General features: G+C 63.7%; 2 protein-coding genes across 6 annotated transcripts; one reads left to right on the top strand and one right to left on the bottom strand.

Annotated features, from left to right (window-relative positions):
• Positions 1-33: 33 nt before the first annotated feature.
• On the top strand, positions 34-9,246 carry XAB2 (XPA binding protein 2). The gene is made up of 19 exons (XM_023644636.2): positions 34-238; positions 1,335-1,483; positions 1,778-1,901; positions 2,140-2,337; positions 3,279-3,413; positions 3,504-3,668; positions 4,820-4,964; positions 5,361-5,512; positions 5,603-5,722; positions 5,904-6,035; positions 6,132-6,263; positions 6,347-6,460; positions 7,425-7,587; positions 7,685-7,875; positions 8,058-8,180; positions 8,265-8,436; positions 8,704-8,833; positions 8,917-9,026; positions 9,118-9,246. The coding sequence occupies exons 1-19, from the start codon at positions 188-190 to the stop codon at positions 9,177-9,179; spliced, it is 2,568 nt and encodes an 855-aa protein (XP_023500404.1). The 5' UTR covers positions 34-187; the 3' UTR covers positions 9,180-9,246.
• A 1,271-nt stretch (positions 9,247-10,517) lies between these two features.
• On the bottom strand, positions 10,518-25,513 carry CAMSAP3 (calmodulin regulated spectrin associated protein family member 3). Of its 5 annotated transcripts, none has more exons than XM_023644634.2 (19): positions 25,241-25,513; positions 20,051-20,304; positions 18,962-19,084; positions 18,787-18,882; positions 18,538-18,570; positions 17,632-17,679; positions 17,243-17,381; positions 16,512-16,651; positions 16,342-16,435; positions 16,215-16,269; positions 15,973-16,046; positions 15,589-15,658; positions 14,032-15,442; positions 12,620-12,759; positions 12,241-12,539; positions 11,747-11,843; positions 11,321-11,433; positions 11,125-11,243; positions 10,518-11,045 (listed from the first exon to the last, which is right to left on the bottom strand). In XM_023644634.2, the coding sequence occupies exons 1-19, from the start codon at positions 25,386-25,388 to the stop codon at positions 10,740-10,742; spliced, it is 3,759 nt and encodes a 1,252-aa protein (XP_023500402.1). In that variant the 5' UTR covers positions 25,389-25,513; the 3' UTR covers positions 10,518-10,739. The 5 variants fall into 5 exon arrangements, with proteins under 5 accessions (XP_023500402.1, XP_023500399.1, XP_023500401.1 ...); XM_023644631.2 differs by having other exon boundaries at positions 14,032-15,493; positions 25,241-25,512; XM_023644633.2 differs by lacking the exon at positions 17,632-17,679 and having other exon boundaries at positions 14,032-15,493; positions 25,241-25,512.
• Positions 25,514-26,818: the final 1,305 nt, after the last annotated feature.

Below are 26,818 nucleotides of genomic sequence, written 5' to 3'. Positions count from 1 at the left end.
AACGTCATCTTCAGGAGCCTTCTCTCTGCTTCCGGTCGCTGGCGCTGTCTGAGCAAAAGTCAACAACGCGCCCGCGCGGTTGGGAAGGGTTCAGCCAATAGAAAAATGGGTCTGGCTTGGGTGGGCGGGCCTTAAGGGGAGACGTCATTAAAACGCGACTTTCACCCGTACCTGGAGAGCCAGGAAGATGGTGGTGATGGCGCGACTCTCGCGGCCCGAGCGGCCGGACCTTGTCTTCGTGAGTCCGCGGCAGGGTCGGGGTGGCCCGCGTTGAGGCATCGGGGCCTGGAGGCCACAGGGGATCGGGGCCTGGCAGCCAGGGCGATCTAGGCCAAAGCTCTGTGGGCCCGAGGACTGGGGGACCTTAACGGGCCAGAGGCCGTATGGGGGTGTCCGGACCAGGCTGGTCAGGAGTAAAGGTCTGGTGCTGGAACCCTGGTGGCTTGAGTAAAGAGCTTCTGTCGAGGTTAAGGGCCTGTCGTTCCGGACATGGGACGGAAATGGGAGCGCGCGGGAGGAAGAAGGAAGGGAGATTGACATAGCTAAATCTTGAGAGACCTGATGTCTGAAGTAAAGGCACGGTGACCTGGCCAGGGGCCTGGTTTCTGTGGTAAAGGCTTGATGTTCTGGGTAACGGCGTAGGTCTGGTCCTGAGCGTTATAGTTTCTGGGATAAAGGCTTGGTGTCCGGGCTAGAAGAACTCTGGAGTCGGAAGTAAAGACCTGGTCGTGTGGAGCTGGTCAGGGCATAGTCCGTGGGATGCTGAAGAGTCAAAGGTTTGGTGTTTGGAGTAGAGGCCTGACGTCTTTACTAGATGCTTGGTGTCCAGAGTTAAAGGTTTGGCGTACGGTGCATCTCTCTCTGAGATAAGGTTTGAGCTCCCAAGTTCTGGGGTGGAGTTGAGCTAGACTCTGGCTAGTAGGAGCCAGAAGGTACTGGTGTCTGGAAAGAGGCATGTTGTGAGGCAGTAAGGCTTAGTGTTCAGGGCAGAGGACTGGCATCGGACCAGGGCCCTGGTGTCTAAGCAGTCTGGTGATCTGAGCCAGAAAGTGGGTAGCTTGATTAGAAAGGCCAAAAGAGTGATGGCGGGGGGTGTGGGGGTAGTCTCGTGTCTGCTCTAGACCCCTATGACTGAGGAGTCTGATGATCTGGATCAGATTGTGGGCAGTAGAATTTGGGGGGGTAAAAGTGTGAGTCCTGGTATCTGGGGATCTGGTGACCTGGCGCCGGTGGGGGACAGTGGGGTCTGGCTGAAAGTCTGGGGTTTGGAGTGGAGGGGTGCTGTGCGAGGCTCTGAGGGCGCGTCTCTCTTCTCCCCATTCACCGGCTGGCAGGAGGAAGAGGACCTCCCCTATGAGGAGGAAATCATGCGGAACCAGTTCTCTGTCAAATGCTGGCTGCGCTACATCGAATTCAAACAGGGTGCCCCAAAGCCCAGGCTCAATCAGCTGTATGAGCGGGCGCTGAAGCTGCTGCCCTGCAGGTGGGAGCGACTCCCATCTGCCCTGCCCGCCTCAGCCCCCACCCCACCTTGTTTAGTCGTAACGAGACTGGCCAGTAGGTCCCAGGTGATTGCTTTTGTGGTCCGTCACTAGCATACATCCCCCGGCCAGTCAGCACAGCTTTCCTGATGTTCCGGGTCCATCCCGCCGGTGCTGAGACTTGTCACCCTTCCCCGGGCCCCTTTTCCCAGCAGCTGCCTCCTGGGGCAGGGCGGAGGGTTCTGGGGGTCCAGAAAGCTGACCAATACTGTCTGCCCCTGCCCCACCTCCTCCAGCTACAAACTCTGGTACCGATACCTGAAGGCACGCCGGGCGCAGGTGAAACATCGCTGCGTGACCGACCCCGCCTACGAAGATGTCAACAACTGCCACGAGAGGGCTTTTGTGTTCATGCACAAGGTGGGGGCTGGGCCAGGGGATGGGTGGGAGGTGGGGCTCAGAGTCCATGGAGGTGGATGACCCAGAGAGGATTGAGTCTTATTTCCTCTGTGCACTTGGAGTTGAACTAGACTTGGTCCAAGAGGAATGAGGGCTCTGGGTCCTGCTGCGTTCTTGGCTGTGGGACACCTGATGTGTCTTTGTGGCCAGGCCACCATGCCGGTGGCTCAGACCGGCCTGCCTCTCCCCACGCCTCCAGATGCCACGTCTGTGGCTAGATTATTGCCAGTTCCTGATGGACCAGGGCCGCGTCACGCACACCCGCCGCACTTTCGACCGTGCCCTCCGGGCGCTGCCCATCACCCAGCACTCCCGTGTTTGGCCCCTGTACCTGCGCTTCCTGCGCTCGCATCCGCTCCCTGAGACGGCCGTGCGGGGCTACCGGCGCTTCCTCAAGGTAAGCTCGTCGGGTCAGTGAGGCAGGTGGGCCAGGTTTCCAGGTCAAGAGCTGCCCAAACTGGTTCCTTGGGACACTTGCCCCATGCAGGATGTCACCTAATGGACAAGATGTGGGAAAAGGCTCCTTGAGACAAACTGGCTTTTGTTTGCCGTTCATTCACTTGTTCTGTAAATTGTTCGTTAGTGCCTGCTTCTCATCAGGCATTGAGACAGGTGCTGGGGACAGTGTGACTGAGACAGTCCCTGCCTGCAGGAGCTTTCCATCTAACGGGGTAGACAGATGAGCACGAGGTGAGCGCATAAACTCGAGTAAAACCACAGCCATGGAAAGCCAAGGAATGGGAGATAAGCGGCTATGAGGATGTGTAACAGGCGGGTGGAGAGTTGAGGTAGAAACCGGGTGGGAGTGTGTGCGGTTTTCTCAAACTTCTGACATCTGTGATGTCATGAAACCCTTAGCATGGTACTGTTTGCGTAACAGTTTGTGGTGAAACCAAGGCCTGGCCTGTGCAGGCTGGACCATTGGTGTCTAAGGCAGACCAGTTAGGGCTGGGGTTGGACCAGTGGGGCCCACACTGGATCACTGAGACCCAGGATGGTCACCTAGAGCCCAGGCTGGGCCCTTAGGGCTGAGGCTGGACCAGTGAGGCCCAGGCTGGACCACTAGTCAAAGCTGGACCATTGGGGCGCCAACTGGATCAATGGGACCAGTAGGCCTCACACTGGACCACTATAGTCAAGGCTGGACCATTTAGGACTTAGGCTGGACCACTGGGGCCCAGGCTGGACAGATGTGGCTAAGGCTGAGTCAGCAGGGATGGCTCTTGGCTGGGACAAGGTGGGTGGCTGACAGGAGGCCTGGAGCCACCGAGAGGAAAGGGCCATGGCACAGTGGCCCTGCAGCCCCACTGACTGCCGGTGGGGGTGGTCGGTGCCCAGCTGAGCCCTGAGAGCGCAGAGGAGTACATCGAGTACCTTAAGTCAAGTGACCGGCTGGACGAGGCCGCGCAGCGCCTGGCCACCGTGGTGAATGACGAGCGCTTTGTGTCCAAGGCCGGCAAGTCCAACTACCAGGTGGGCCTGTGGGGAGCTGGGAGTCGGGTCCGGCGGGAGGGCTCGCCTCCTCAGAGGCTGTGGCTGAGACTCTTTCCCCGGGCCCCGCAGCTGTGGCACGAGCTCTGCGACCTCATCTCCCAGAACCCGGACAAGGTGCAGTCGCTCAACGTGGATGCCATCATCCGCGGGGGCCTCACCCGCTTCACCGACCAGCTGGGCAAGCTGTGGTGCTCGCTGGCTGACTACTACATCCGCAGTGGCCACTTTGAGAAGGTGTGCGGGCACACGGGCCCTGGTTGCGGGCCAGGGTCTCCCCCCAGTGCACGTGTACACGTGTGTAAACAGGAAACAGGTGCACATGTGCTGGTGGTGCACACATGCGCGTGCACCACACATTTGCCTTCCTGAAGGTGAGGAGACGCCATTCAGCCCTGTGGACCTGTGTGCCCACCCTGGGGTCAGCCAGACCTGCCTCTCTCTGGCTGTGTGGCCTGGGGCCCGCTAAGCCTGGGCGTCCTCATTTGCACAATGGGAGTGACAGTCGCTGTTGAGGTGTTGGTGTTACTGTCAGTCACCATGTTTGCTTGCTCGATGTGTTGGGCAGTGGAGTGGCAAGCTCAGGGGATAGGGGAGAGTATTGGGCTCTGGGGATCCCCAGGGGGGCTGGCTGGGGCTGTTGGGGCCTCAGGGAAGATGGGAGCAGGGGGGAGCAGAGAGAGGGGGCAGTGAAGGATTAGGGAAGTGGGGAGCCCCGCAGGCCCAGCAGGGGCTGTCTGTGTCCCGCTGTGGGGAGCCTCCGACCCGGCATGGGCAGGACAGAGGCATGACCAGCTGTGCCTTTTACAAAGACCCTTCAGGCTGCCACTTTGAGCAGAGTGCACAGGCCAAGGCCGGCAGCAGGAGACTGGCCAGGTGGAGGCAGTGGGGCAGGACCAGCCAGTGACCGGGGCAGAGAGATGGGGCCCGAGCTTGCGGGGGTGACTGGGAGAGTGTGAGCTGGAGAAGGGGGCTGGGCAGGTTGAGGGCTGCTTCACAGCAACCCCTGAGCCCTCCACGGCTGAGCTGAGGTTAGGGTCCCTGCAGGGTGGCCTCTGGGGACAGGGAGATGGGTCACCTATTGGGTGCCAGGTGCTTTACACACGCCTGCCTTGAGCTGCACGAGGGGCTGTGACTCAGTTTACTGAGGAGGAGCCGAGGCCCCCAGGTCCCTCCAGCAGGGGAGGGGAGGTCTCCAGCCCCGGCTCTACTGAACATCACTGCTTGCAGCCTGCCGGAACCGGGCAGGCCCAGGGAGAGGGCAGGGCCCCGGGAAGGCCCTGTGGGGCCTGGTGCCAAAGGCACTCCTGCCGTTCCCCATGTGCCGGCGTGGGCACCCGCGCCTCTCTCCTGCCAGCACTTTCCTTCACCCGTCCCCGTCCCCGTAGGCTCGGGACGTGTACGAGGAGGCCATCCGGACCGTGATGACGGTGCGGGACTTCACCCAGGTGTTCGACAGCTACGCCCAGTTTGAGGAGAGCATGATTGCCGCCAAGATGGAGACGGCCTCGGAGCTGGGGCGGGAGGAGGAAGGTGAGCGGAAGAGGTGGGCAGATGGGGCTGGGGTGGGCTGTAGGGGTCGGGGAGTCCTGAGTGGCTGGGGCAGGGGAGAGGTGCATCCCGGGTCAGTCAGGGCCCAGCAGGGAGGGAGGACTGGACGATGGAGGTGGTTCAGGAGGGCCTGGGCCCGAGCTTGGCGGGGAAGGAGGGCTGTGGGGAATGCTGTGGGCCGGGGGTGAGCCAGGGGTCAGGGTGGCCCTGGGGCAGCTCCGGCCAGGGCCAGCAGAGAGAGTGCCAGGGTGGAAAGTGGGGTGAGGCAGTAAGGCCCAGAGCCCTGGGCTGGGGCTGGAGGGAGAGGGGGTGGGGGCCGGAGGTAGCTGTGTGCTGAGGCCCTCACCCCTGCTCCCTGGCCCCTGTCGTGGGTCCCAGACGACGTGGACCTGGAGCTGCGCCTGGCTCGCTTCGAGCAGCTCATCGCCCGGCGGCCCCTGCTCCTCAACAGCGTCTTGCTGCGCCAGAACCCACACCACGTGCACGAGTGGCACAAGCGCGTGGCCCTGCACCAGGGCCGCCCTCGGGAGGTATGTGATGGCCCCGGCCCCGGAGCCCTGTCCCCCCTCCGCCCTCATCTGCCTAGCCCCACCCACACCTGACCCAGCCCTCCCGCCCAGATCATCAACACGTACACGGAGGCCGTGCAGACGGTGGACCCCTTCAAGGCTACAGGCAAGCCCCACACGCTGTGGGTTGCATTTGCCAAGTTTTACGAGGACAACGGGCAGCTGGACGATGTGAGTGCCATGGCCTGTGTGTATTTGCTTGAGCATGTTGTGTGTGCATGAGTACAGACGGGTCCTTGGCCGGAGGACCCGGGGGCACAGGTGCATCTGCATGAGCATGCAGGCATGTGCACTCTAAGGAGCTGAGCGCCAGGCAGGCAGGGTCTCAGCCCTGGCCTCCGCCCGCCCGCAGGCCCGTGTCATTCTGGAGAAGGCCACCAAAGTGAGCTTCAAGCAGGTGGATGACCTGGCAAGCGTGTGGTGCGAGTGTGGCGAGCTGGAACTCCGCCACGAGAACTACGACCAGGCTTTGCGGCTGCTGCGGGTGAGCACCAGCCTGGGTCCTGGGGAGGAGGGTGCAGGGTGTGCGGCCCCGGAAACCCGTCTGAGTTCCCTGCTCGGTGCTACTGACTCCCTGCAGAAGGCGACGGCGTTGCCCGCCCGCCGGGCCGAGTACTTCGATGCCTCGGAGCCCGTGCAGAACCGCGTGTACAAGTCGCTGAAGGTGTGGTCGATGCTCGCTGACCTGGAGGAGAGCCTCGGCACCTTCCAGGTGAGCTGCCGGGAAGGGACGGGCCGCGGGCCTGTGGCAGGGGAGGGACAAGGCCACCGACTCAGCCCCCACTCCCCCTGCAGTCCACCAAGGCCGTGTATGACCGCATCCTGGACCTGCGCATCGCAACTCCCCAGATCGTCATCAACTACGCCATGTTCCTGGAGGAGCACAAGTACTTCGAGGAGAGCTTTAAGGTGAGGGGGCGCGGGTGGCAGTGTCCCCTCCCTAGGGGCCCCGGGCACTGTGTTCATGCACTTGGTCCTCCGTAACCAAGTACCACAGACTGAGAGGCTCAATCAACAGAGATATATCTCCTCCCAATCCTGGAGGCTGGACATCCAAGATCAAGGGGTCGGCCGGGCCAGTTTCTCCCGAGGCCTCTCTCCTTGGCTTGTAGCCGGCCATCCTCACTGCGTCCTCACGTGGGCATCTCTGTTGGTGTGTGTTTCTGCTGTCTCTCTGTGTCTCCGAGTCTCTTCTTATGGGGACGTTAGTCGTGTTGGAGTCCATCCTAGTGACCTCGTTTTGGCTCAGTTACCTCTTTCAAGATCTTATCTTCAAACACAGACATCACTTGAGGTCCCAGGGGTTAGGGCTTCAGCGTGAATTTCAGGAGACGCCGTTCAGCGCATCACAGGCACTGAGTCCCGCCTCTGTGTGTGTATGAGGTGGGGGAGGGTGTTGTTGTAGGTGCCCTGCCGCTCAGGCCGCGGGTCGTAGGTGTCTTATGCACGTGTACCCATGGTGAGGCCCTGCCCCACCCTGGGGTTTTGGTTGTGTGGGTGTGGAGATGACGCATGTTCACGGACAGGGCAGTCGTCCCTATGCACGTGTGCCGCCCCTGCCTGAGTGACAGGCCCTGCCCCTCGGCCTGGACTCCAGTGTCCGCAGAGCTGAGGGTCCACCCCCTCTTCACCCACAACATCCCCCACTAGTGACTTACTGAGTCCTAGTCCCGCCCTGTCCTTGGGGTTCTTGCAGTCTGTTGAGGCAGACGGGCAGCACGGCCCCCCTGCCAGCACCGTGATGGCGGGGAGGGCCACAGTGGGGAGGGGTGGACAGGAGGGGGCCCGCTCACCAAGCTTGAAGGAGTCTCCTGGCGGACTGGGTGCCAGGTGAAGTCACCCTGAGACTCACACGCCCCCCATCTCGCGGCAGGCGTACGAGCGCGGCATCTCGCTGTTCAAGTGGCCCAACGTGTCCGACATCTGGAGCACCTACCTGACCAAGTTCATCGCCCGCTACGGGGGCCGCAAGCTGGAGCGGGCGCGGGACCTCTTTGAACAGGCGCTGGATGGCTGCCCTCCCAAACACGCCAAGAGTGAGGAGGGCCCCGCGGGCTGGGCGGAGGGTGTGGGGAGGGGCGTCGTGGGCGGGGCCACTGCCCTCTGACGGCGGGCGCTCCCGTCCCTCTGCAGCGCTCTACCTGCTGTACGCGCAGCTGGAGGAGGAGTGGGGCCTGGCGCGGCACGCCATGGCCGTGTACGAGCGCGCCACCAGGGCCGTGGAGCCCGCCCAGCAGTACGACATGTTCAACATCTACATCAAGCGGGCCGCCGAGATCTACGGGGTCACCCACACGCGCGGCATCTACCAGAAGGCCATCGAGGTGCCTGCCGCAGGGGTGGGAGGGTCCTGCAAGCTGGGGGATCGGAGCGTGCCTACGCGTGGGGGCTGGGAGGGGCGTTTGGGAAGGGGCCAGCCTGGTGTGTTGGGAACCACCTGAGCTCTCCCAAGAGGGGTGCCCCTCCTGCCTCCCACCCTGCCTGCTCTGACCCCACCGTCATCCAGGTGCTGTCGGACGAGCACGCGCGGGAGATGTGCCTGCGGTTTGCGGACATGGAGTGCAAGCTTGGGGAGATCGACCGCGCACGGGCCATCTACAGCTTCTGCTCCCAGATCTGCGACCCCCGGGTAGGGATGGATCCGCCGGCGGGCGGGTGGGCTCTGGGAGGCTGCGGCCGAGCCAGCCAGCTTACGTGTAGACCCTCTCCACAGACGACTGGGGCTTTCTGGCAAACGTGGAAGGACTTCGAGGTCCGACATGGCAACGAGGACACCATCCGGGAGATGCTGCGGATCCGCCGCAGCGTGCAGGCCACGTACAACACGCAGGTCAACTTCATGGCCTCACAGATGCTCAAGGTGTCGGGCAGCGCCACGGGTACTGGTGAGCAGCTGCGGGCCACCCCTGGCCTCGGCCGGGCTCGCCCTGGGGCGACATGTTCCCCCGTCTCAGGGCCTGTCGGCCCAGCCTTGACCTCCTGGGACTGCGAGCAGTGGGGCCCGACTCTGCTTCTCCCTCAGACTGGGAGCTTGAAGGCTGGGGCCTCGAGGACAGCTGGGCGCCCAGCGCACCAGAGCGAGGGTGGCAGGGCCTGGTGTGGCTGTGGAGAGGGCCTGCCCATGGCATCTGATGCCCACCTTCCCCCACCAGTGTCTGACCTCGCCCCTGGGCAGAGCGGCATGGACGACATGAAACTGCTGGAGCAGCGGGCGGAGCAGCTGGCGGCCGAGGCGGAGCGGGATCAGCCCCCGCGGGCCCAGAGCAAGATCCTGTTCGTGAGGTGAGAGCGGGGGGCTGGGGCTGGGGCTGGGAGGGGGGGCTGGGCCCAGCTCAGCAGTGTGCCCCGCCCCCGCCCACCCCCAGGAGCGACGCCTCCCGGGAGGAGCTGGCCGAGCTGGCACAGCAAGCCAACCCTGAGGAGATCGAGCTGGGCGAGGACGAGGACGAGGATGAGATGGACCTGGAGCCCAACGGTGAGGGGCCAGCCAGCCAGGCAGGGTGGTGGGGCAGAGGCAGGGGAGGGCCCCTCCTGGAGAGTGACCGTGTCCTCCCCTCCCCGCCCAGAGGTTCGGCTGGAGCAGCAGAGCGTGCCGGCCGCCGTCTTCGGGAGCCTGAAGGAAGACTGACCCCCGCACACCCCACCCTGCTGCCCCACCTCACCCCTCCCGCAATGAAGCCTCCATTTGTACGTCATGGTCTGAGCCTCCTTCCTGCCCGCCCCTCCTGCTGCCCAGGTGCCTGTAGGGAGTGCCAGCTCGGTGACGCCCTGGCCCCGGGCCCGGCTCCCCCCACCCCCAGATTGGCTAGTGTGGGAGGTGGGGCAGCCGGGCATCAGGCCAGGGCACACGCTCCACCCTCACCCTGCAGAGCCAGTTCTGGACTCTGAGAGGCCAGCCTCTCTGCCACCTGAGGCTGCTTTGAGCCCCAAGCCTGGGGGCCTTGCCCCCAGTCGCCCAGGTCTCGCCAGCCCTTGCCCCTAGAGCAGCTCTCTCCCCACCCCCACCATCACAGGTCGATTCCCAGCCGCCTCCGCAAACCCTTTTCCCTGGGCGAGGGCCCACCTCCCCTCGGTCAGTGAGCTCTGGAGGCAGGCAGTCCCTGGTCCAGCTGTGAGCTTAGCAGGGTCCCTCTCTCCCTGGACAGCAGCCAGGAACCAGACCTCGGCCACAGGCCACGGCCAGGGTGTGGTCTTTAGTCTTAAGCTCTGGGAAGCCATTAGCGGGCTCCAAGCTATTAAGGGATTTTAAGCGTTCAGGGACTTAATCAGATTTGTGCCCCGAACAGGCCACGCAGGCTGCTGTACGGGATTGGCTTGTGGCAGGAGGGAGCTCGGGATGTAGGAGGCCCAGGCTGTGGGCGTGGCCTCGGGGGCGGGCGCGGGGACGCAGAGAGTGGAGTGAAACAGAAGAGGCCTTTAGAAAGTGAGGCTGGGCCCACACCTGAGCCGCACGGAGACCCGGAGCTCCGCCCGGCTCGAGCTTGGGCCGTAGGTCCAACACCTGAGACGTCCAGTGGCCGTGCCAAGGAGGCAACTGGACCCTCAGACACGGAGCTCAGAGGAGAGAAACACGGGCATCCTGGCCCAGAGGTGGTAACTGAGCCTGGAGACATAGGCAGGCGGCTTGGGGAGAGAAGATCGAGTGTAGCAGTTGGCCGAACGCCAGGAGAGGCCCATAATAACAGGCTGACCAAAGAGGAAGCAGCCATGGGGGCAGGAGGCCACGGGCGGGGAGGGCTGGTCAGAGGCCTCACGGGCCCAGGACGTCACTGAAGGGGCGCTGGCAGGGAAGGCGTGCCGGCCCTCAGCAGGAGCTGCGTCAGAGCCCTCGAGGGGGCGGAGGAGAGGCTGGAGTAGATTCCAGAGCAAACAGCAGACAGGAAAGGGCCGGTGCGTGTGGAAAACTCGCAGGCCCAGGTGTCCCCGAGCACCCCAGCCAGCCTCGGGGTGATGCCAGCGCACCAGCTCTCTTTAAATTATTTTATTCAAGAAGGTGGGGAGGACAGACAGGGGACCGAGCTGAGCCCTGAGTCCCTGAACCTCCCAGCTCAGCCCCCACAGCAGGACGGGACGGAAGTTAGGGGGTGGAGACTCCAGCCCCACCCGGACAAAGTCGGGGACACACAGGACCCGAGAATGCCGACTGGCGGTCCTCCAGCAGGGCGGCGGCCAGCCCACCTGGGACGGGCTATTTGGGGGTGCTGCCGCCCTTCTTGGGGGTGGTGGGCTTCTTGCCCTGCCAGAGGTGACCCTGGATGGTGAAGGCATCCACGCTCATGGACATGGTCTTGGCAGGGATCTGCGTGAAGCGCTTGCGGTCCGAGTTGTACTTGTAGATGCCCTCCACCATGGCGGGCGTCACTGTCCGCGGGCCGTAGCCCGCCAGCCGCGACAGCTCCTCCGTCTCCCCCGACAGCGTGTAGAGGGCCCGGAACTGGCAGCTCGAGTCGCGGAAGAGGATCAGGAAGTGGTTGGCCTTGCTCTTCTCGATCTCCTGGCGGGTGGCAGGAGCGGTCAGCTGGCGGCAGGGCCCCCGTGACCCCCCCGCCCCATGCCCCCAAGCGCAGGCTCACCTCGAGAATGCGGTTCTTCTGCGGCTCGTTCACCTTGCCCGCCAGGCAGCAGTGGGACAGGGCGTTGTGGATGATGAACTTGTTGGACTTGGCACTGGGCTCCTTGTACAGCCGCGGACCTGGGGGACAGGGTGGTCAGCAGGGAGGACCAGGGGACAGGGAACAGGCGGTGCTCGCCCCCCTGCGTCCCACCTACCTGTGTACTCCGGGACCGACGCCGGGGAGGAGGCGTTGCTGCCATTCTCCCAGTCCCGTTCTCGGCTGCCAGGCAGGCGGCTCGGGGACATGAGGCCGGAGGGGGAGGGAGCCCTGCAGGGGGAAGGGATGGGATGGGCAAGCCTAGAACATTCCGCAGATGGGGAGACGTACACGTATGCTTTACGCACTCCCAAGTCCACACAGTGTCCTCTCGAGCTCTCCCCGCCTCAGTCCCGCTCAGCACGCAGCCAGGTGCCCAGAGGCCCGTTCTTGGGCCCTCCTTCTGGCACAGACGGTCCCACTGGCACTGGGCACACGGATGTGCCCTTCCATCCCTTCGGTGACATATACACACATTCATGCCACATCACACTCGTCAGCGCGCACGCAGACTCCACGGGGCCACCTGCCCCGCTGAGCTCACCGAGACGTGGGCCTCTTCACGCCTAGGTTGTTGGCCTCGTTGGCCACGGTGGACAGTGACAGCGTGGACTGGGAGTAGACCTTGCTGAGCCGAGAGCCTGGGAGTGGAGGGCACTGGGTCAGGCCCCACACAAAGCCCCTTTGCCTCCACAGATGCCCTTGGGGGCCTTACCGGGCAGGCTGGGGAGGGAAAGTGGGGGCAGCCCTGCCCGAGACCCTCACCCCGTTTGCCCCCTTGAGATGGACTCCCTTCCCCCATGGCTGGGGGCATGAGCTTTGCCCGGCAGGCTGTGCGGAAGCAGCACGTGGGTGGCCCCCCCCCCGGAAGTCCCTTGGCCCCAGACATCCCGAGGGGTGTCCTCCTCCAGCCGAGGAGAGCACCCTGGGCCGGCTCTGCCCACACCTCCTCATTCTCGCTGCAGCCCTCCGCCTCCCTCTGGGCGGCCCCCCCTGCCTGGAAGGGTGCTGGCAGGCCCCACCCCACAGGGTCCTCACCCAGCAGGCCGCGGGCCGGGCTCCGTGCCAGGGCCGAATCATCACAGCAACCAGAGCGTGGCCGGGGGGCCCTGCGTCCACCCCGGCCTGGGCCCCCTGTCCCCGCAGCCCGGGGCCGCAGCACCTTATCGAGGTCATCCATCAGCTTCAGCTGGGCCCGTCGCTCGTACTCCAGCCGCGTGAACTCCCCGCGCCGGGGGCCCACCTCCTCCTCGGCCGGGGCCCTGGCAGCAGGGGCCGGGGTCGCCGCAGGGGCTGGGGGGGCCGGGGGCCCAGGGGCCGCCTCCTCCTGGGCCAGCCTGCAGATGGGGGAGAGCAAGCAGTCAGAGGGGTCGTGGGGTCGCCGGCGGCTGGGTCCCCGGGCCAGGCCCAGCCTCACCGCGCGGCCTCCTCCCGGCGCTGCTCCCTCTCGGCCTCCTGCCACTGCCTCCGCCGCCGGGCCTCCTCCGCCCGCCGCTGCTGGCGCTCCAGCAGGCTGGCCCGCTTCTGAGCCATCTCGTCCTCAGGCTTGTCTTCATCCTGGGGGCACGCACGAGTCCAGCTGGCTGCCCCCTCGCCGGCACAGCTGGGGTCGCACATTCCGCTGACCCAGCCTGCCAGCCACTCACCTGTCCTTGGGATTCTGTAACTGTTCTGAAGGCATTTAGTCGGCACCTACTTTATGCACAGCCCCATGCTGTGGGGCATGACAGGGATGGGGCAGACCTAGTGCTGTTCACACGAAGTGCTTAATGCAGCAGGGAAGACAATCTGGTGTCACACTGACAATGGTAAACACCAGCAAGAACAGCTACCCGTCTCCACCGTGGGGAGGGACCTATCAGCCTGGGGCACCAAGCGAGGCTTCCTGGTGGAAGCAGCCCCCGAGAATGATGAGGAAGACTTAACTGGGTGGGGGTGAGGGGTGAGGAGACTGGTTCAAGCAGCAGGAACAGCAAGTGCAAAGGCCCTGGGGCCAGAATAAGCCTAGTGAGGGTGGAGAGTGTGGAACAGCAGGGAGGCCAGTGTGGCTGGACAGAGAGCTGGGGAGAATGGCAGAGGACAAGTCAGAGGTGAGCAAAGCCTAAGGCCCTGGAAAGAACCTTTATTCTAATAAGGGGGCTACAGAAGGGTTTTAAATAGATGAGCAACAAGGTCCAATTTGCATTAAAAAAAAAAATCTCTGCTCCGTTGAAAATATCTAGGGATGGGTGTGTGGTGAGGGGGTGTGTGGTAGACCAGTCAGGACTGGACTGCAGGTGTCCGGGTGAGACACAGCAGCCCAGGCTGGGGGTGCCATGAGGATGGAAAAGAGTGACCGGCCACAGAACAGGGTCAGGAAGGGGAGCAGGTGGGGCTGTGCTGGGGGCGGGGTGTGAAGGAGAGAGCAAGAGGGAGGAGATGCCATGGAAGACCCTAGTCCTGTCTGTCCATCCACCCATTCCTGTCCATCTGTCCATTGCCCACCCATCCACCATCTGCCTACCTACCCATCTACCCTGTCCTCCACCCACCCCATCTATCTGCCCGTCTGGCCACACACATCTTATCTGTTTGCCCACTCCCACCTGGCTCCCCACTCACCCATCCACCCACCTTCTCTCCTTCTGCCAGCTCCATCTATCTGTCCTTCTGCCCACGTACCTTCTGTCCATCTGCCATCCAGCAGGAAAGCCCTATCCGTCCGACCACCTGTCCACCCGCCTGTCTGTCCACCCACCCACCCACCTCCCCACTCCATGACCATCTGTCCATCCACCCGCGCCCCCACCCCCACCTCTGGCCCCTCCCCCACCTGCTCTCTTGACTCACCTTATAGAAGAAGCCCAGCCCAGCTCGGGGCTCTCCCTCTGAAGACGCCTCTTCCTCTAAGGAGTCCTCAGCCCCAGGGGGGCTCCCGTCTCCCTCATCCTCGGCCGGGGGCTCTCCCAGGCTGCCCAGTGGGATCTCGATGAGGCCGGGCCGGGCCGCAGGCTCCTCAGGAGGCGGCCGCTCCGCCAGGAGGATAGAGGAGCGTGTCTGCACAGGCACCTGGCTCGGCGAGAACTTGCGCAGGTGGGGGAGGCTGTCTACATCGTGGGGAGGCGTGAGCACCCTCGTCAGGGGCGCCAGCCGCAGCTCCGCTGGCCGTGCATGCTTCGGGCTGCGGGGTGTCGGGCTGGGGCCGGGCCCGGGGCTGCGCCGGGCGGCTGGGGCGCGCCGGGCAGGGCTGGGGGACGCGGCTTTGGGACCCGTCGTGGGGCCAGGGATGACCCACGCGGCGGGCGGCGGGGCCGGCGCGGGGGCCTCGGGTGGGGCCAGGAGCCGCTGCTGCTGGTCCGTGAGCCTCTGCATGTCCCGCTGCAGCGAGCTCAAGGCGGCGCTCAGCTTGCTGACGGCCCGGTTGTAGTCCCCCAGCCCCTCGGGGGGCGCCGGGCCCAGTTCTGGCGAGAAGGTCACTGCCTTGGGCCGTGGGGCCGGCTCGCCCTGGCCCTCGCCTGCTGGCCGCTCCCCACCAGAGGCCGGGCCCAGCTCCTCCTCCACCTCCACCTCCCCGCCGGCCTCCCGGGGCTGCACCTGCAGGAAGGCGCTCTTGCCCAGGCGCTGCCGGTGCTTGGCAAAGATGGCCTCGATCCGGCGCTTCTGCGCTTCTATAGCCCGGCGCTTCTCCTCTAGCCGGGCTCCAAGCTCACTCATCTCCGAGCTCAGGGCCTCCGGGGCCGCTGAGCCGGCTGCCGGGGACCCAGCCTCGGGCTCGGCCTTCACTAGCTGCTTCTTGCGTTCAGCAAAGCTGGTCATCTTCACTTCCGAGTTGCTGGCCGCCGGGGACGAAGCCGCCGCCTTTGGGGAGCCCTCAGACAGGGCTGGCAGTTTCGATACCTCCCCGGCTGGGCAGGGAGACGGTTTCAAGGGGCCCTCGGGGTGGGGCAAGTAGACGGGTGCTTTGGTGGGCCCATCGGGCAGTGGTTTTGAGGCCCCCTCGGGCGGGTACGGGGAGGCCAGTGGCAGTTTGGAGGGCCCCTCCGGGGAGTGGAGGTAGAAGCTGCCGTCGGCAGCCCCATCCGGGAGCAGCCGGGGCTCGGCACTGTGGATGATCTGTAGGGCCTCCTCGATGGTGGGCAGGTCACCAGGCTCCGGGGGTGGCTGGGCGGGGGTCCGGGCGGGCACGGAGCGCGGGGGACCCAGGCTGTCCGAGCTGGCGGAGCGCAGGAGGACGGGGTCTCCCATGACAACATCCACGTCGCTGTCCAGGCCAAAGGGGGTGCTGAACGAGACGGCCTGGGAAAGGGGACGGCTGGGCGGCCGGAGGGAGGGGTCAGCCCCTGGGACAAGCCCCGCCCCACCCCGGCCCAGCCCGCTCCACCGCCTGGGCCCTGGAGATGTGCTCACCTGAGCTGACGGTTCCAGGCCTTGCCGAGGGCCTCCATGTGGGACATGGACGGGGAGGACTTCAGCGAGCCTGGGGAGGGGCAATGGTGGTCACTCAGTGGTCACTATGGAGTCACTGGGGACCCTGGGTGGGATCAGCCAGGAGCTGTCACTGGGTGAGTCACTGATGGGTCATTATGTGGACAGATAGCTGGGGGCCATTTGTTGTTCCCAGGGGGTCCTGCCCAGCCACTGGGGACGTCACTGTGGGGGTCAGTGAGTGTCACTGTGGGGACATTCAGGTGCCAGAGAGACCCAATGGAGGGGTCAGAAGGAGAAAACAGGAGGCCCGCTGGGACAGTCTTTGGGTGGGGTTCTCGGTGACAAGCCATCCCCTGCCCTCACCTGTAGATCCACGGAGTGGGGACTGGGGGCTGCCAGATGACAGGAGAGGGTGGCGGAAGTTGAAGACAGGAGAACTGCCGAGAGAAGCACGTCAGCCACAGGAACCCCCGTCACCTCTCCCGTGGGGGGGGCCCTCATCTCTCCCAGGGGTGCAAACCGGAGCATCCCCAGCCCCATCCCGGCGCCCAGCCAGGTGGAGGAGCCCATCCTGCGGTGGGGACTCGCCCAGTGGGCAACCATACCTGCTGCCACTGCCGTTCTGAGGGGTGGAGGCCTCCATGGCCCGGGGGGAGGCAGCTGCAGCACAGAGAGGAGGGTCAGGTGGGGCTTGGCCTCCCCACCCCCACCCCATCCCAGGCCGGGCCTCACCGTGACTGTCAGGCAGGTCCTTGGCCTGCACGAAGTCGGGTTTGAGCACCTCGAAGCACATGAACATCTCGGCCAGCAGCACCACCAGGTTGATCTGGGGGTGGAAGGCAGGGTCAGCAAGGGGACCCACAGCCCTGGACACCCACCTCGAGGCCCCGAGACGGCCTTACCTTGAGGGGCGGTGGGACATAAAGCAGGTCTTCGAGAGACAGCGGGCAGCCACGAGGAAGGCGGCAGGCGCAGAAATCCTGCACCAGCTGGAGGTTGTACAGGCTGTCCGCCACAGACATGGGGTCTTTGAGGCACACCTCTGCAGGGACAGAAGCCTGGGTCTCCGACTACTCTACGGGAAGGAGGATGGGGAACCGAGGGCCCGGCCACCAGCATACACAGAGGACCTCCTACAGGCCTCCCGCCAGGTGCCCTTCAAGAGGTGGTCCTGTGATAGGCTGTTCCTTTGCTTCTGCTGTTCCCACCCCCTGGAGCGCGAGTCCCCCAAGAACTCAACTCACAAGGTTTCTCCTGACCACCCAGCGCCCTTTGGGGCATGTAACATCCAGAACATTCTTCTGGATAAACTTATTGTCTTTCTCTCGCTCCTAAGACATGAGCCGCCTGAGGTCAGGAGTGAGTCTGTACTGTTCTCGCGGGATCCCCGGAGCCTAAAACGGGGTCTGGCACACAGTTTGCACTCGATAAATATTTGCTGCAGGAGTGAATTATGTGAAGTGCAGAGAGATCTAGACACTTGGGTGAGGTCACACAGCTAATCAGAGAGAGAGGTTCAAACCCAAGTCTGCCAATTCTGGAGGCTGTGCTCATAATCACTGAGATGCTCTGGAGACAGAGGCCTGGGGGTTGGGTCTTAGGATGCAGGGCACCCAAGGGCCCATTCGCTCACCCTCCAGTCGCAACAGCTGGGGACAATAGCAGTGGATTGTGGCGGCCAGCGCAGCCCCACTTGCCAGGTCCTGGAGGCTGGTCACTGTTGGAAAGCAGGGGGCGCGTCGGGCCACGGCACGGTCCTTGCGGTATCGGATCTGTGGGGGGAGCAGGGTCAGGTCAGAGGTCAGGCTGGCCCCCAGGTCAGCGGTCATGCAGGCTGGGCGGGGAGGCCTGGGGTTTCCGCCACGGGGGGCGTGAAGCCAGTGGCCCCAGAGCCAGAGTGGGGGGCCAGCCTGGAGCAGGGGAAGGGCAGCAGCGAGAGGCAGAGGTGTCTGCGAGCAGCCAGGCCAGCAGCGGGGGCTGGGGACAGGGACTCCTGGGACCCCGGGGTGGGGGATACATTACCATGGGGGGTTTGCTCCCCGACTCCTTCAAACAGAAGGCAATTGCGTGCTGGGGGGGAGAGGAGCAGCCGTCAGCGGGCGGGAGGGGTGCTGACTTGCTGGGCCCCCAAGCACACCTCCGGGGGGTGGGGGAAGCCCTGACCCCTGTCCTGAGCCCTGGCCGTCCAGCTCCCTGACTGCACTCTGGCCGGCTTTGGGGACCCCAGCTCCTCCCAGCCCTGAGGGACCCCACAGAGCAGCCTCCCATGCAGGAAATCCCCCCCCCCGCAAAGACCCAGGCCCCAGCTCAAGGACAGGATGCAAGGAAGCAGGCAGGCAGGAGAGGAACCCCAACCCAGGCCCAGGGTGGGGAGAAGGCGGCCCTGGAGTGAGCAAAGGCGGGGACCCCGTCCAGCCCAGAGCCTCCCCCACTTGCAGTGGTAACATTTCCCTTGCTTCCGGGATGGACAACCCCCCCCCCGCCGCAAAGCTGAGATCTGTCCTTCTTAATCTTAAGGTTCTTCCACCCTCTTCTGCCTCTGAGGGTCTTCCTCTTGCCTAGGGGGACCTCCCTGTGCCCTGCCCTTTGGGGTCAGGATCCACATGTCTGACGGGCTAGGGTCCTCCCTTCAGAAGCGCCAGGGGTCTCCCCACCTCGGCTACCGTGGGCAAGCAGAGGGAGTTCCGCCCTGCTGGTTAACAGCTAGGGAGGCCATCCCCGCTGTCCAGAAACTGGAGAGGGTCCACCCTCTCAATTAACAGCAGAGACTCCCCCTTCCCTTGGTTCATGGAGGGTTGGGGTCCCACCTCCTTTGCTCACAGCTGGGGGGCTAGGAGAGGGAGCAGACAGGCAGGCAGAAACAGACACACAGACAGACAGAGCGACAAGCGGGACAGGCAGACGGGGCGAAGAGACAGCCCCACTTACAGGAACCAGCTTCCAGTACCAGCGTGTGGGGCACTGATGCCAGAGAGGCAGAGAAGAGAGCAGGAGGAGTGGGCACAGAAAAGAGGGGAGAGGACACAGAGAGAGACAGAGAAAGAGAGAGAGAGAGAGTCACCTCCAGCACCCCCCACCCTGCCCCCCGATGCAGGATGGCCTCGAGACGCAGCCCTGCCCTGCCCACCCAGCCCTCGGTTCATCCGTCCTTCTGTCCGTCCATCACCCCAGCCTCACCGAGGGCTGCGCTGGGGCCACCCCATCTGCAGGGGCCGCGGGAGATGCTCTCTGGGCGGCTTCCTGTTCTGTCTTCTCCTGCAGCCGCCGGATGGTCTGGGGAGCAGGGAGAGGTCAGTGCTCGGGTCACTGGGTGACCCTGGCCGCAGACCCAACCCAGCCCAACCTCGCCTACCGTGTCCACCCAGAAAAGGAGCTTGTGCTCCAAGCTGGCCAGGGCCAACGGACCGGGCACCGTCTTTGTCCACTCCAAAGCGAAGGCAACCATGAGAGCGTCAATGACAGCCAGGTGGGCTCCCTGTGGGGGCAAGGGCTGAAGGATGAGACCAGAGGCGGGATGGAGGCTCCTCTCCGCCACCGAGGGAGGAGGAGGAGGAGGAGGAAGAGCCTGGAGGTGGGAAGGGCTCGACGTGGGAGGTGTTTGAGGGGTGGGGCCAGGGTTAGTGGGTGGGGCCTCGGGGAAGGAAATGGGATAGTGTCCAGGAAGACCCACTCCAGGTGGGCCGGGCTTTGGGGTCACAAAGTAGGCCTTAGGAACAAGCGGGCCATGGAGGCAGGTCTTCAAGGGCCAGGACAGCATCATTTGGGAGGAGCCAGGCCTGGTGGGAGGAGTGCTAAGGGGAGGAGCCAGGCCTGGTGGGAGGAGCAGTGAGGGGAGGAGCCAGGCCTGGTGGGAGGAGCAGTGAGGGGAGGAGCCAGGCCTGGTGGGAGAAGCACTGTGGGGAGGAGCCACGCCTGGTGGGAGGAGCCCTGAGGGGAGGAGCCAGGCCTGATGGGAGGAGTGCTAAGGGGAGGAGCCAGGCCTGGTGGGAGGAGCAGTGAGGGGAGGAGCCAGGCCTGGTGGGAGAAGCACTGTGGGGAGGAGCCAGGCCTGGTGGGAGGAGCACTGAGGGGAGGAGCCAGGCCTGGTGGGAGCAGCCACACTTAGTGGGAGGAGCTCTGAGGGGAGGAGCCAGGCCTGGTGGGAGGAGCACTTGGGGAGGAGCCACGCCTGGTGGGAGGAGCCCTGAGGGGAGGAGCCAGGCCTGATGGGAGGAGTGCTAAGGGGAGGAGCCAGGCCTGGTGGCAGGAGTGATGAGGGGAGGAGCCAGGCCTGGTGGGAGGAGACACGCCTAGTGGGAGGAGCAACGCCTGTGGGAGGAGCCCTGAGGGGAGGAACCAGGACTGGTGGGAAGAGCGCTGTGGGGAGCAGCCAGGCGTGGTGGGAGGAGCGCGGAGGGGAGGGGCCAGGCCTGGTGGGCGGGGCCCGACAGGCAGGGCCTACCATGAGGATGGGCTGGTGCCTGAGGTCGGCCTCCTGCACTGGGCGCTCGGGCAGCGCGGGCACCGTGCCCCTCCGCGCCAGCAGGGCCAGTAAGGCGGCGGGGCTGGGGGGTGTCTCGAGCTGCGGCAGCGCCTGGCGCCAGGCCCGGCAGTAGAGCTCGGCCGAGAGCAGCAGCCGCGTCACCGGGGGCTTCACGTGCTCCTGCGCGTACTGGTCCGTGTAGAAGGGCTCCCACAGCTCCGAGGGCACATGCTCTGGGGGGCGAGGTGACGGTAGTGGGCGGTGAGCGGGGTCGGGTCCAGCGGGCACTCCCACCCCGTACCATCACATGGCCCCAGTCTAGGGGCGGAGGCCTGAACTAGGGAGGACGCCCCAGGAAGGGAGAGTGGGGGCCGGGCCGAGACATAACTCCCGGGTGTGCAGAAGTTTGCCAGTGGAAGGCTGACGGTATTCCAGGCAGTGGCGTCGGCGCATACAAAGGCCGGGAGGTGGGCTCTTGGACCCTGAAGGGAGATTGTGTAGGCCGGTTGGGCAGGGTTTGGGGGAAAATGAACAATCATCATGACAATATGGTTTAATGCATCTCCCTGGGTGCCCCCACCACCCCTGTGGACTTTTTCACACCTTCTGGCAATCCTTCAAGAAGTGGCCAGGGCACAGTAGGTAACTAGGCTTTACAGATGAGAAACCAAAGCTCAGAGAAGGAAAGTAACGTGCCCAGGCCACACAGCTGGGCCATGCTGCGGCTGGGACTGCAGCCCGGGCCTGAGGCAGACCCTCCACCCTCTCAGCTTGGACATCGGGGTGAGATGAGCGGCAGAGTCAGGGCCTGGCTGGCAGGGCACAGAAAGGGGGAGGTGGACAGGCTGCGTGAGGGGCGTGAGGGGGCTGCACTTGGTGACTGAAGGGAGGAGGTGGGCAAGGCAGAGGGAGACGTCCAGGTCCCCATGAGGTGTGAGGGGAAGGTGGGGGGAAGAAGGTGGTAGCTGAGATGGGGGTCCAGGCAAGGCAGCAGGGGAGGGGGTGCAGACTGGGGGCACCCCCAGGAGGGCACCTCAGGGAGAGGCCTGAGGAAGCCCCCTGTGGACAGAGAGGTGGGTGGCAGAGCCCCAAGTAGGACCCAAGGGTGCAGAGAAGAAAGACGGGAGCAAGCCGCCAGGAAGATCTGGGGAGGTCGAGGAGGAGGTGACCGGGGCCAACACGGTGTGGGGACCTGCCCTCATGGGGGGTTCCGAGAGGCCTCCACTCTTATTCCCGTCAGAGCAGCTATTTGTATATTGGGGCTCCTGGGTGTTTGAAAGAACGCGGGCAGCGTGCTACTGCTCAGAAGCCTTTGAACGGGACAACCACATCTTGCCCAGCCACGCCCCCCAGAGGCTCCCCCTCCCCCACAAGGACCCAGGCATCCTTGCCTTCAGTCCCTCCCGGCCCCAGGTCCTCCCCCGCTGAACACCCCACTTCTGTGGAGAGGGGTGCCCGCTCTCGCTCTCTGCCCCCGCCAGGTCAGCTCCTTGAAAGAAGAGTTCTTCAGATCCTGCCTCCTTCCGCCTCACCCCTCCCCAACCTGCCCTCCTGGTTCCCAGCCTCCCAAGGCCAGCAGGGGCCATCCAACATGCAACTGTGGGCCCGTATCTCACCTGGGCTCTCTGCCCAACGCCTCCTTCTTCTGGAAACCTCTCTCCCCCTGGCATCCCCCAGCTTCCCATCTTTTTCTCTCTCCCATCAAGTCCAGCCTCCTCCACACATGCCACTTCCCTGTGGGGTTCCTGACAGCTCTGTCTGAGCAGCCTAGTAAATGGACATCCCGCCCCACCCCCGCCCCGTCCAGCACTCTGATGGCTTCCACGGCCCACCTGTGGCAGCCCAGGCTTCTCTCATGACCCTCAGCGACCTGCTCCGGGACCCGCTCCTTCTCTCTGTCCTTGCTGCAATGAGCAATCCCCACCCCTCCTTCTTCATGCTCCCCTCCAACAGCCAACCAGTCATCTGGTTTCCACCTCCCAGCATCTCCCGGAGCCAAACCCTCCCCCCTCTCTCCCCAGCCGCTGGTCCTTTCCTGCTGCCATCAGCAAAATGAAACAAGTTTCTTTCCTGCAGGCCTTGTCAGGGCCTTCAAGATGAAAAAAAACGTGAGCTAGAGCCTACTGACAGCCAGTGTGGATCAAGCACGAGGTCCGTGCCAGCGTTTCTTCACCTTGGCACGATTTGCATTGGAGTCTGGCTAATTCCTCGTGTTGGGCGGTGGCTGGGGTGTGGGGCTGTCCCGTGTCCCATGCACTGTGAGATGTTTAGCAGAATGTCTGGTCTGTCCCCACTAGATGCCAGAGATACGCTCTTCCCAAGTAGTGACAAGCGAAATGCCTCCAGCCACTGCCCCCCATTGAGAACCACCGCTCCTAGTCCCACGCGTTTACTGACCCTTTACCGCAGAGCAATGCCGTCCAAGAGAAATACCATGCGAGCCGCGGTCACAGTTTTCTACTTTCTAGTAGCCCCATTAGAAAAGAGACAGGTAGCGTTTACTTAGTAATCCATTTAACCCGATACACACCCGGAACGTGATCAGGGCTACATGTCATCAACATAAAAACATCCACGAGCTAGTCCACATTCTCTTTTTTGTCCCAAGTCTTCGATGCCACTGCGTATTGACAGCACCTCGCGATTGGGACCAGCCACGTGTCCCTCCTGGCTACCACCTGGGACAGCACGGCTCTCGGGGCCAGCTGCCATTTACTGACACCACGATCACCTTGCACGCATTGGCTCACTGACTGCTCACATATTTCTTCTTCTCCCCGCTGTGCAGAGGAGACAACCAAGGACCAGAGAGCTGAGATGACTGGCCCCAGATCACACAGCTGGTGAATGGCAGAGCCGACATGAACCCAGTTTCCCGGGCGTCACACTGATGTTCTGAAGGCATAAGGGACTGCAGGTGGTGTTTCCCAAACTTGCTTAAAGATGGCGCCCTTCCTCATCTCTGACCTAGAGTTCTGCTGAGCCCACCTGCCTGCGTTCCCGTCCAGCCTCCTCATACCTGTGCCTTGGGGCCACCAGAACTACCTCCTTCCCAGCCACTATTCCCTTTGGGGCAACTGCACATCTCATCTTGTCAGTCCTCAAACACCTTCGATGGCTCCCCGGTGCCCTCAGATCCCTACCCACGGCCTGAGAGGCTTTCCCCGTCTCCCACCTCTCGTCTCCCCTGGCCACCACTGGGATGCGCATTCTTCTTGGAGAACTAACTCCCTGTTGGTCCAGACCCTAGGCCTTCCGACATGTGGTCTCCTCTCCTGGCAAACTCCTACACGTCTCTCAAGGTTCAAACCCCGCCTCCTCTGGGGAGCCTTCCCTTCTCTTCCCCACCCTGGAAGATTTCAGGGATCTCGTCCTCCGGGCCCCGGGGCACACCTCTGCGTCACAGACCTTATCACTCTGAGCAGGGGTGATCTGGTTTCATGTCCCATCCCCCTCCCTCCCGCGTCCATCCCCATCCTCTCCTCTCTGTCCTAGGCACCCAGCAGGCATCAGTAAAGGGTCCCAGAGCTCTGCTCCCCCCTCAGGGCCTGGTGTCTCACCCTCCTCAGCCCCCCTCTGTTTAGAGAAGGTGGGTGGGGGGCAAACTGAATGTGACCCTCAGTGAGGGTGTCACACAGCACAGGGAGCTGGGTCGGTGGAAACAGAACTGAGCGAGTGAGGGCATCTCCTGGGGACCTCGCTTTCCTTTCTGCAAAATGGGATAGTAATTTCTGCTCTGTCCCCTGGCCAGGGGAGGATGAATAATATTAATAATAATAATCAAAATACCACCACCAGTCACCGCAGCAGTGGTGAGCGTTTGTGGAGCGTGTCCCGTGTGCCAGACACAGCGTGAAGGACCCTGTGGTGGGTTTCTCCCTTCCGCCTCCCAGCTGCCTTGTGATGAAGATACTGGGATCCCAATGGCCCAGGCTCGGCCCCGGCACTTTGTGGGTGCCCCGGAGACATTTGCAAAATGGATAAAGCAGTGAATGGATGCCTTCTTTTACAGAGCGGGAAGCAGAAGCTTAAGAGAATTGCCATAATCCGTCCACATTCTGGTGGAGCTGGGACGCAAATCCATCTCTGATTCCCAAAGTCACTGGAGCCCTCTGTGGCCTCCTAAGCTGGGATGTGAGGGCCTGGGGCCCACCTGGGGCCCTCCTCCAACCCCCCTTTCTTCCTTAAGCAGATCCTACAGGATAGGTAGGCCCCAGAGTGGGCCCTCCATGGGAGGGTGCAGGGAGAGACACAGGTGGAACCATCAGGAGATGGCCAGCTGTCGCCGAGACCCACACCCAGAACAGGTTCATCTGGGAAGGCCACTGAGGGGGGATGGGCTGTGCCCAGCTGGTGCCAAGACCAGTGGGCAGGACCAGTGGGAGGGCAGGGCGTCCCCCTCGGAGGGCCCAGAACTTAATTAACCCCGTCTTCTCCACCACCAGGCCCTAGCCCCCAGCTCTGGCCTGGGGCCCTGACTGAGCCAGCCCACGGCCTAGAATCCTGGGGACCCACCTGCATCCTCCCACTCGGGGTGGCCCGCGTTTTTCACACATGTGGGCCTGGGGGACCGAGAGGAGGGGCTGCCCCACTGGGAGAAGGCCCTGCACCTGGGCCCCCCCCCCTCCCCGGGCGATCTTGGATAAGCCGTTTCCCTTCTCCTGGGCTCGTCAGCCTGCTAGGCAAAATGAGGCAATAAGTCACAGCTGCCAGCCGCTGGCCGGAGCCATGGAGGCGAAAGAGGGGGTGCCCGGAGCTCTCCTGGCCGCCCGCAGCGCAGGCAGGCCCGACGCCGGCCGTGTGTCCGGGCTGCGGGGCGGGCGAGGTGGGGGGGTCCTCGCGGGCGCGTGATGTGAGTGTGCAAAGGGGGGAGGGCGTGCCAGGCAAGGCCCGCACTGGCAGAGCCCACCCGGCCCGCAGACCGAGCCGCGCTCACCTGGGGGCCCGGACGCCGGGGTCCCCGCGCGGAGCCGGGCCGCCGGCCCCACCCCCACCGCGCTCCCGCAGCCCGGCGGGCAAAGTCCACGGCCCGGCCGAGCAGGAAGCGCGGAGGCCCGGCGCGGCGGGCCCGGCCCGGGGACCCCCGGCGATCGGCGCTATTGTTCCCACGGCCCCGGCCTCCCCGGCCCGGCGCCCCGCCCCCCGCACCTGCCGCCCCCGGCCCGGTACCTGCGCCCCCGAAGGCGGCCCGCAGCACCCACGCCAGGCTGGCCGCCGCCTTGGCCCGCGAGAAATCGTACTGGTCCAGCGACTTGATCTCGGGCACCAGGAAGGTCCTCCGCAGCGGCCCGGGCCCGGGGGGCGCCGCCTCCACCATGGCGGCGCCGGGGCTGCGGGCGCCCGCTCCGCGATCGCTCGGGCTGGGCTGCGCCGCGCTCGCACCCGGGCCGCCACCGCTGCCGCCGCCACCACCGCCGCCGCCGAGCCAGGTGCGGCCGCTCGCGCTCGCGACGCTGCGTCGGCCCCGCCCCGGGGCGGAGCCCAGGTGCGCCCCGCCCCCGCCCCCGGCCCGGCCCCGGCCCCGAGCGAGTCCCCCGCCCCGCTGCTCCCCGCAGGGTGGGGCGGGCCGGGACTGGGGTGCTGGCCCCGGAGGCTGCAGAGGAGTGTGTGCGTGTGTGTGTGTGTGTGTGTGTGCCCGCGCGCGCGCGTGCACCGGAGAGGATGAGGGACCCTCTGCCTGCGGATGTGTGTGCCGCCCCAAGGGTGCCTCCTGAGATACGAGTGTGAGCATCCGTGCGGGCTTGGCGTTGTGGCCAGTGAGCAGCGTGTGCGTGGGTGCACCTGCTTCTGATGGTGTATTGTGAGCGTCTGTGTGTGCGTCCCTGAATGCACTGGGGTGGCGAATGAGTGTATTTGAGAGTGTCTGCGTGTGCATGTCTGGGTGTGAGCATGAGAGCGCGTGTACGTGTGTGTGGCCGTGTTTTGCATGTGTGTTGTGTGTACAAGGATCTGTCTTATGTAGATGTCTGTAGGAGTGGTGAGCGTGTGTGTACCTGTGTTTCGTCAGTGGATTTGTGAGTGTGCAAATTTGTGAGCATCTAAATATACTTGTGTTTTGTATAAGGGCGTGATCAGTGTCGATGAAGGAGCATGTGAGAGAAATTGAGCACGTGTGTATTTATGCAGGAGGGTGCCTACTTGTGTCTATGAGCGTGGTTGTCCCTCTGTGACTGGGTGTGTTTGCAAATGTCTGCGGGTGTATTCGTGATATCTGCAGTATTTGGGAGGGGCTCCAGTTCTGTGTAGGTGGGGGTATGTTTGTGTGCAAGTGCATTTGTACACGAGTATATGCATGTGGTTGTATGCACACAAGTGTGTGTACGTAAGGGGCAGTTTGGGAAGGTATTTTTGTACATATATGTGTATTTACATAGGAGTGTATTTGTGGGTGGCTGCGTTGGAGTACATAGTGTCAGCCTAGTGTGACACGGTGTGTAAACCATGGAAGTAGGTATACGTGTGTAAAAATGTCCATTTCTGGGTATTTTTGTGAGGGCGAGTGTGCATGTTTGTGTGTGTTTGTGGTATGAGTCTGTGTATGTCAGTGTGTGAATATATTTGTGTGTGTGAGGGCTGATATTTGTGTGCTGGAGTACAATTGTGTGGGTGTTATGGGCATATTTGTAAATGTCTGAGCCCTCTTTGTAGATATTTATTTAATATGCGTTTGTGTGTTCCATCGCGGTTTTGTGTGAAAACATCTGCTTGGTGCCTTTTAGCTGTGTGTAATTGTGAACGCACAAGTGT

This window comes from Equus caballus, chromosome 7 (genome assembly GCF_041296265.1).
Source record: "Equus caballus isolate H_3958 breed thoroughbred chromosome 7, TB-T2T, whole genome shotgun sequence".
Taxonomy (NCBI): Eukaryota; Metazoa; Chordata; class Mammalia; order Perissodactyla; family Equidae; genus Equus; species Equus caballus.
Note: the sequence above shows the minus strand (reverse complement) of the source record. Positions and strands in the feature narration are given on the sequence as shown.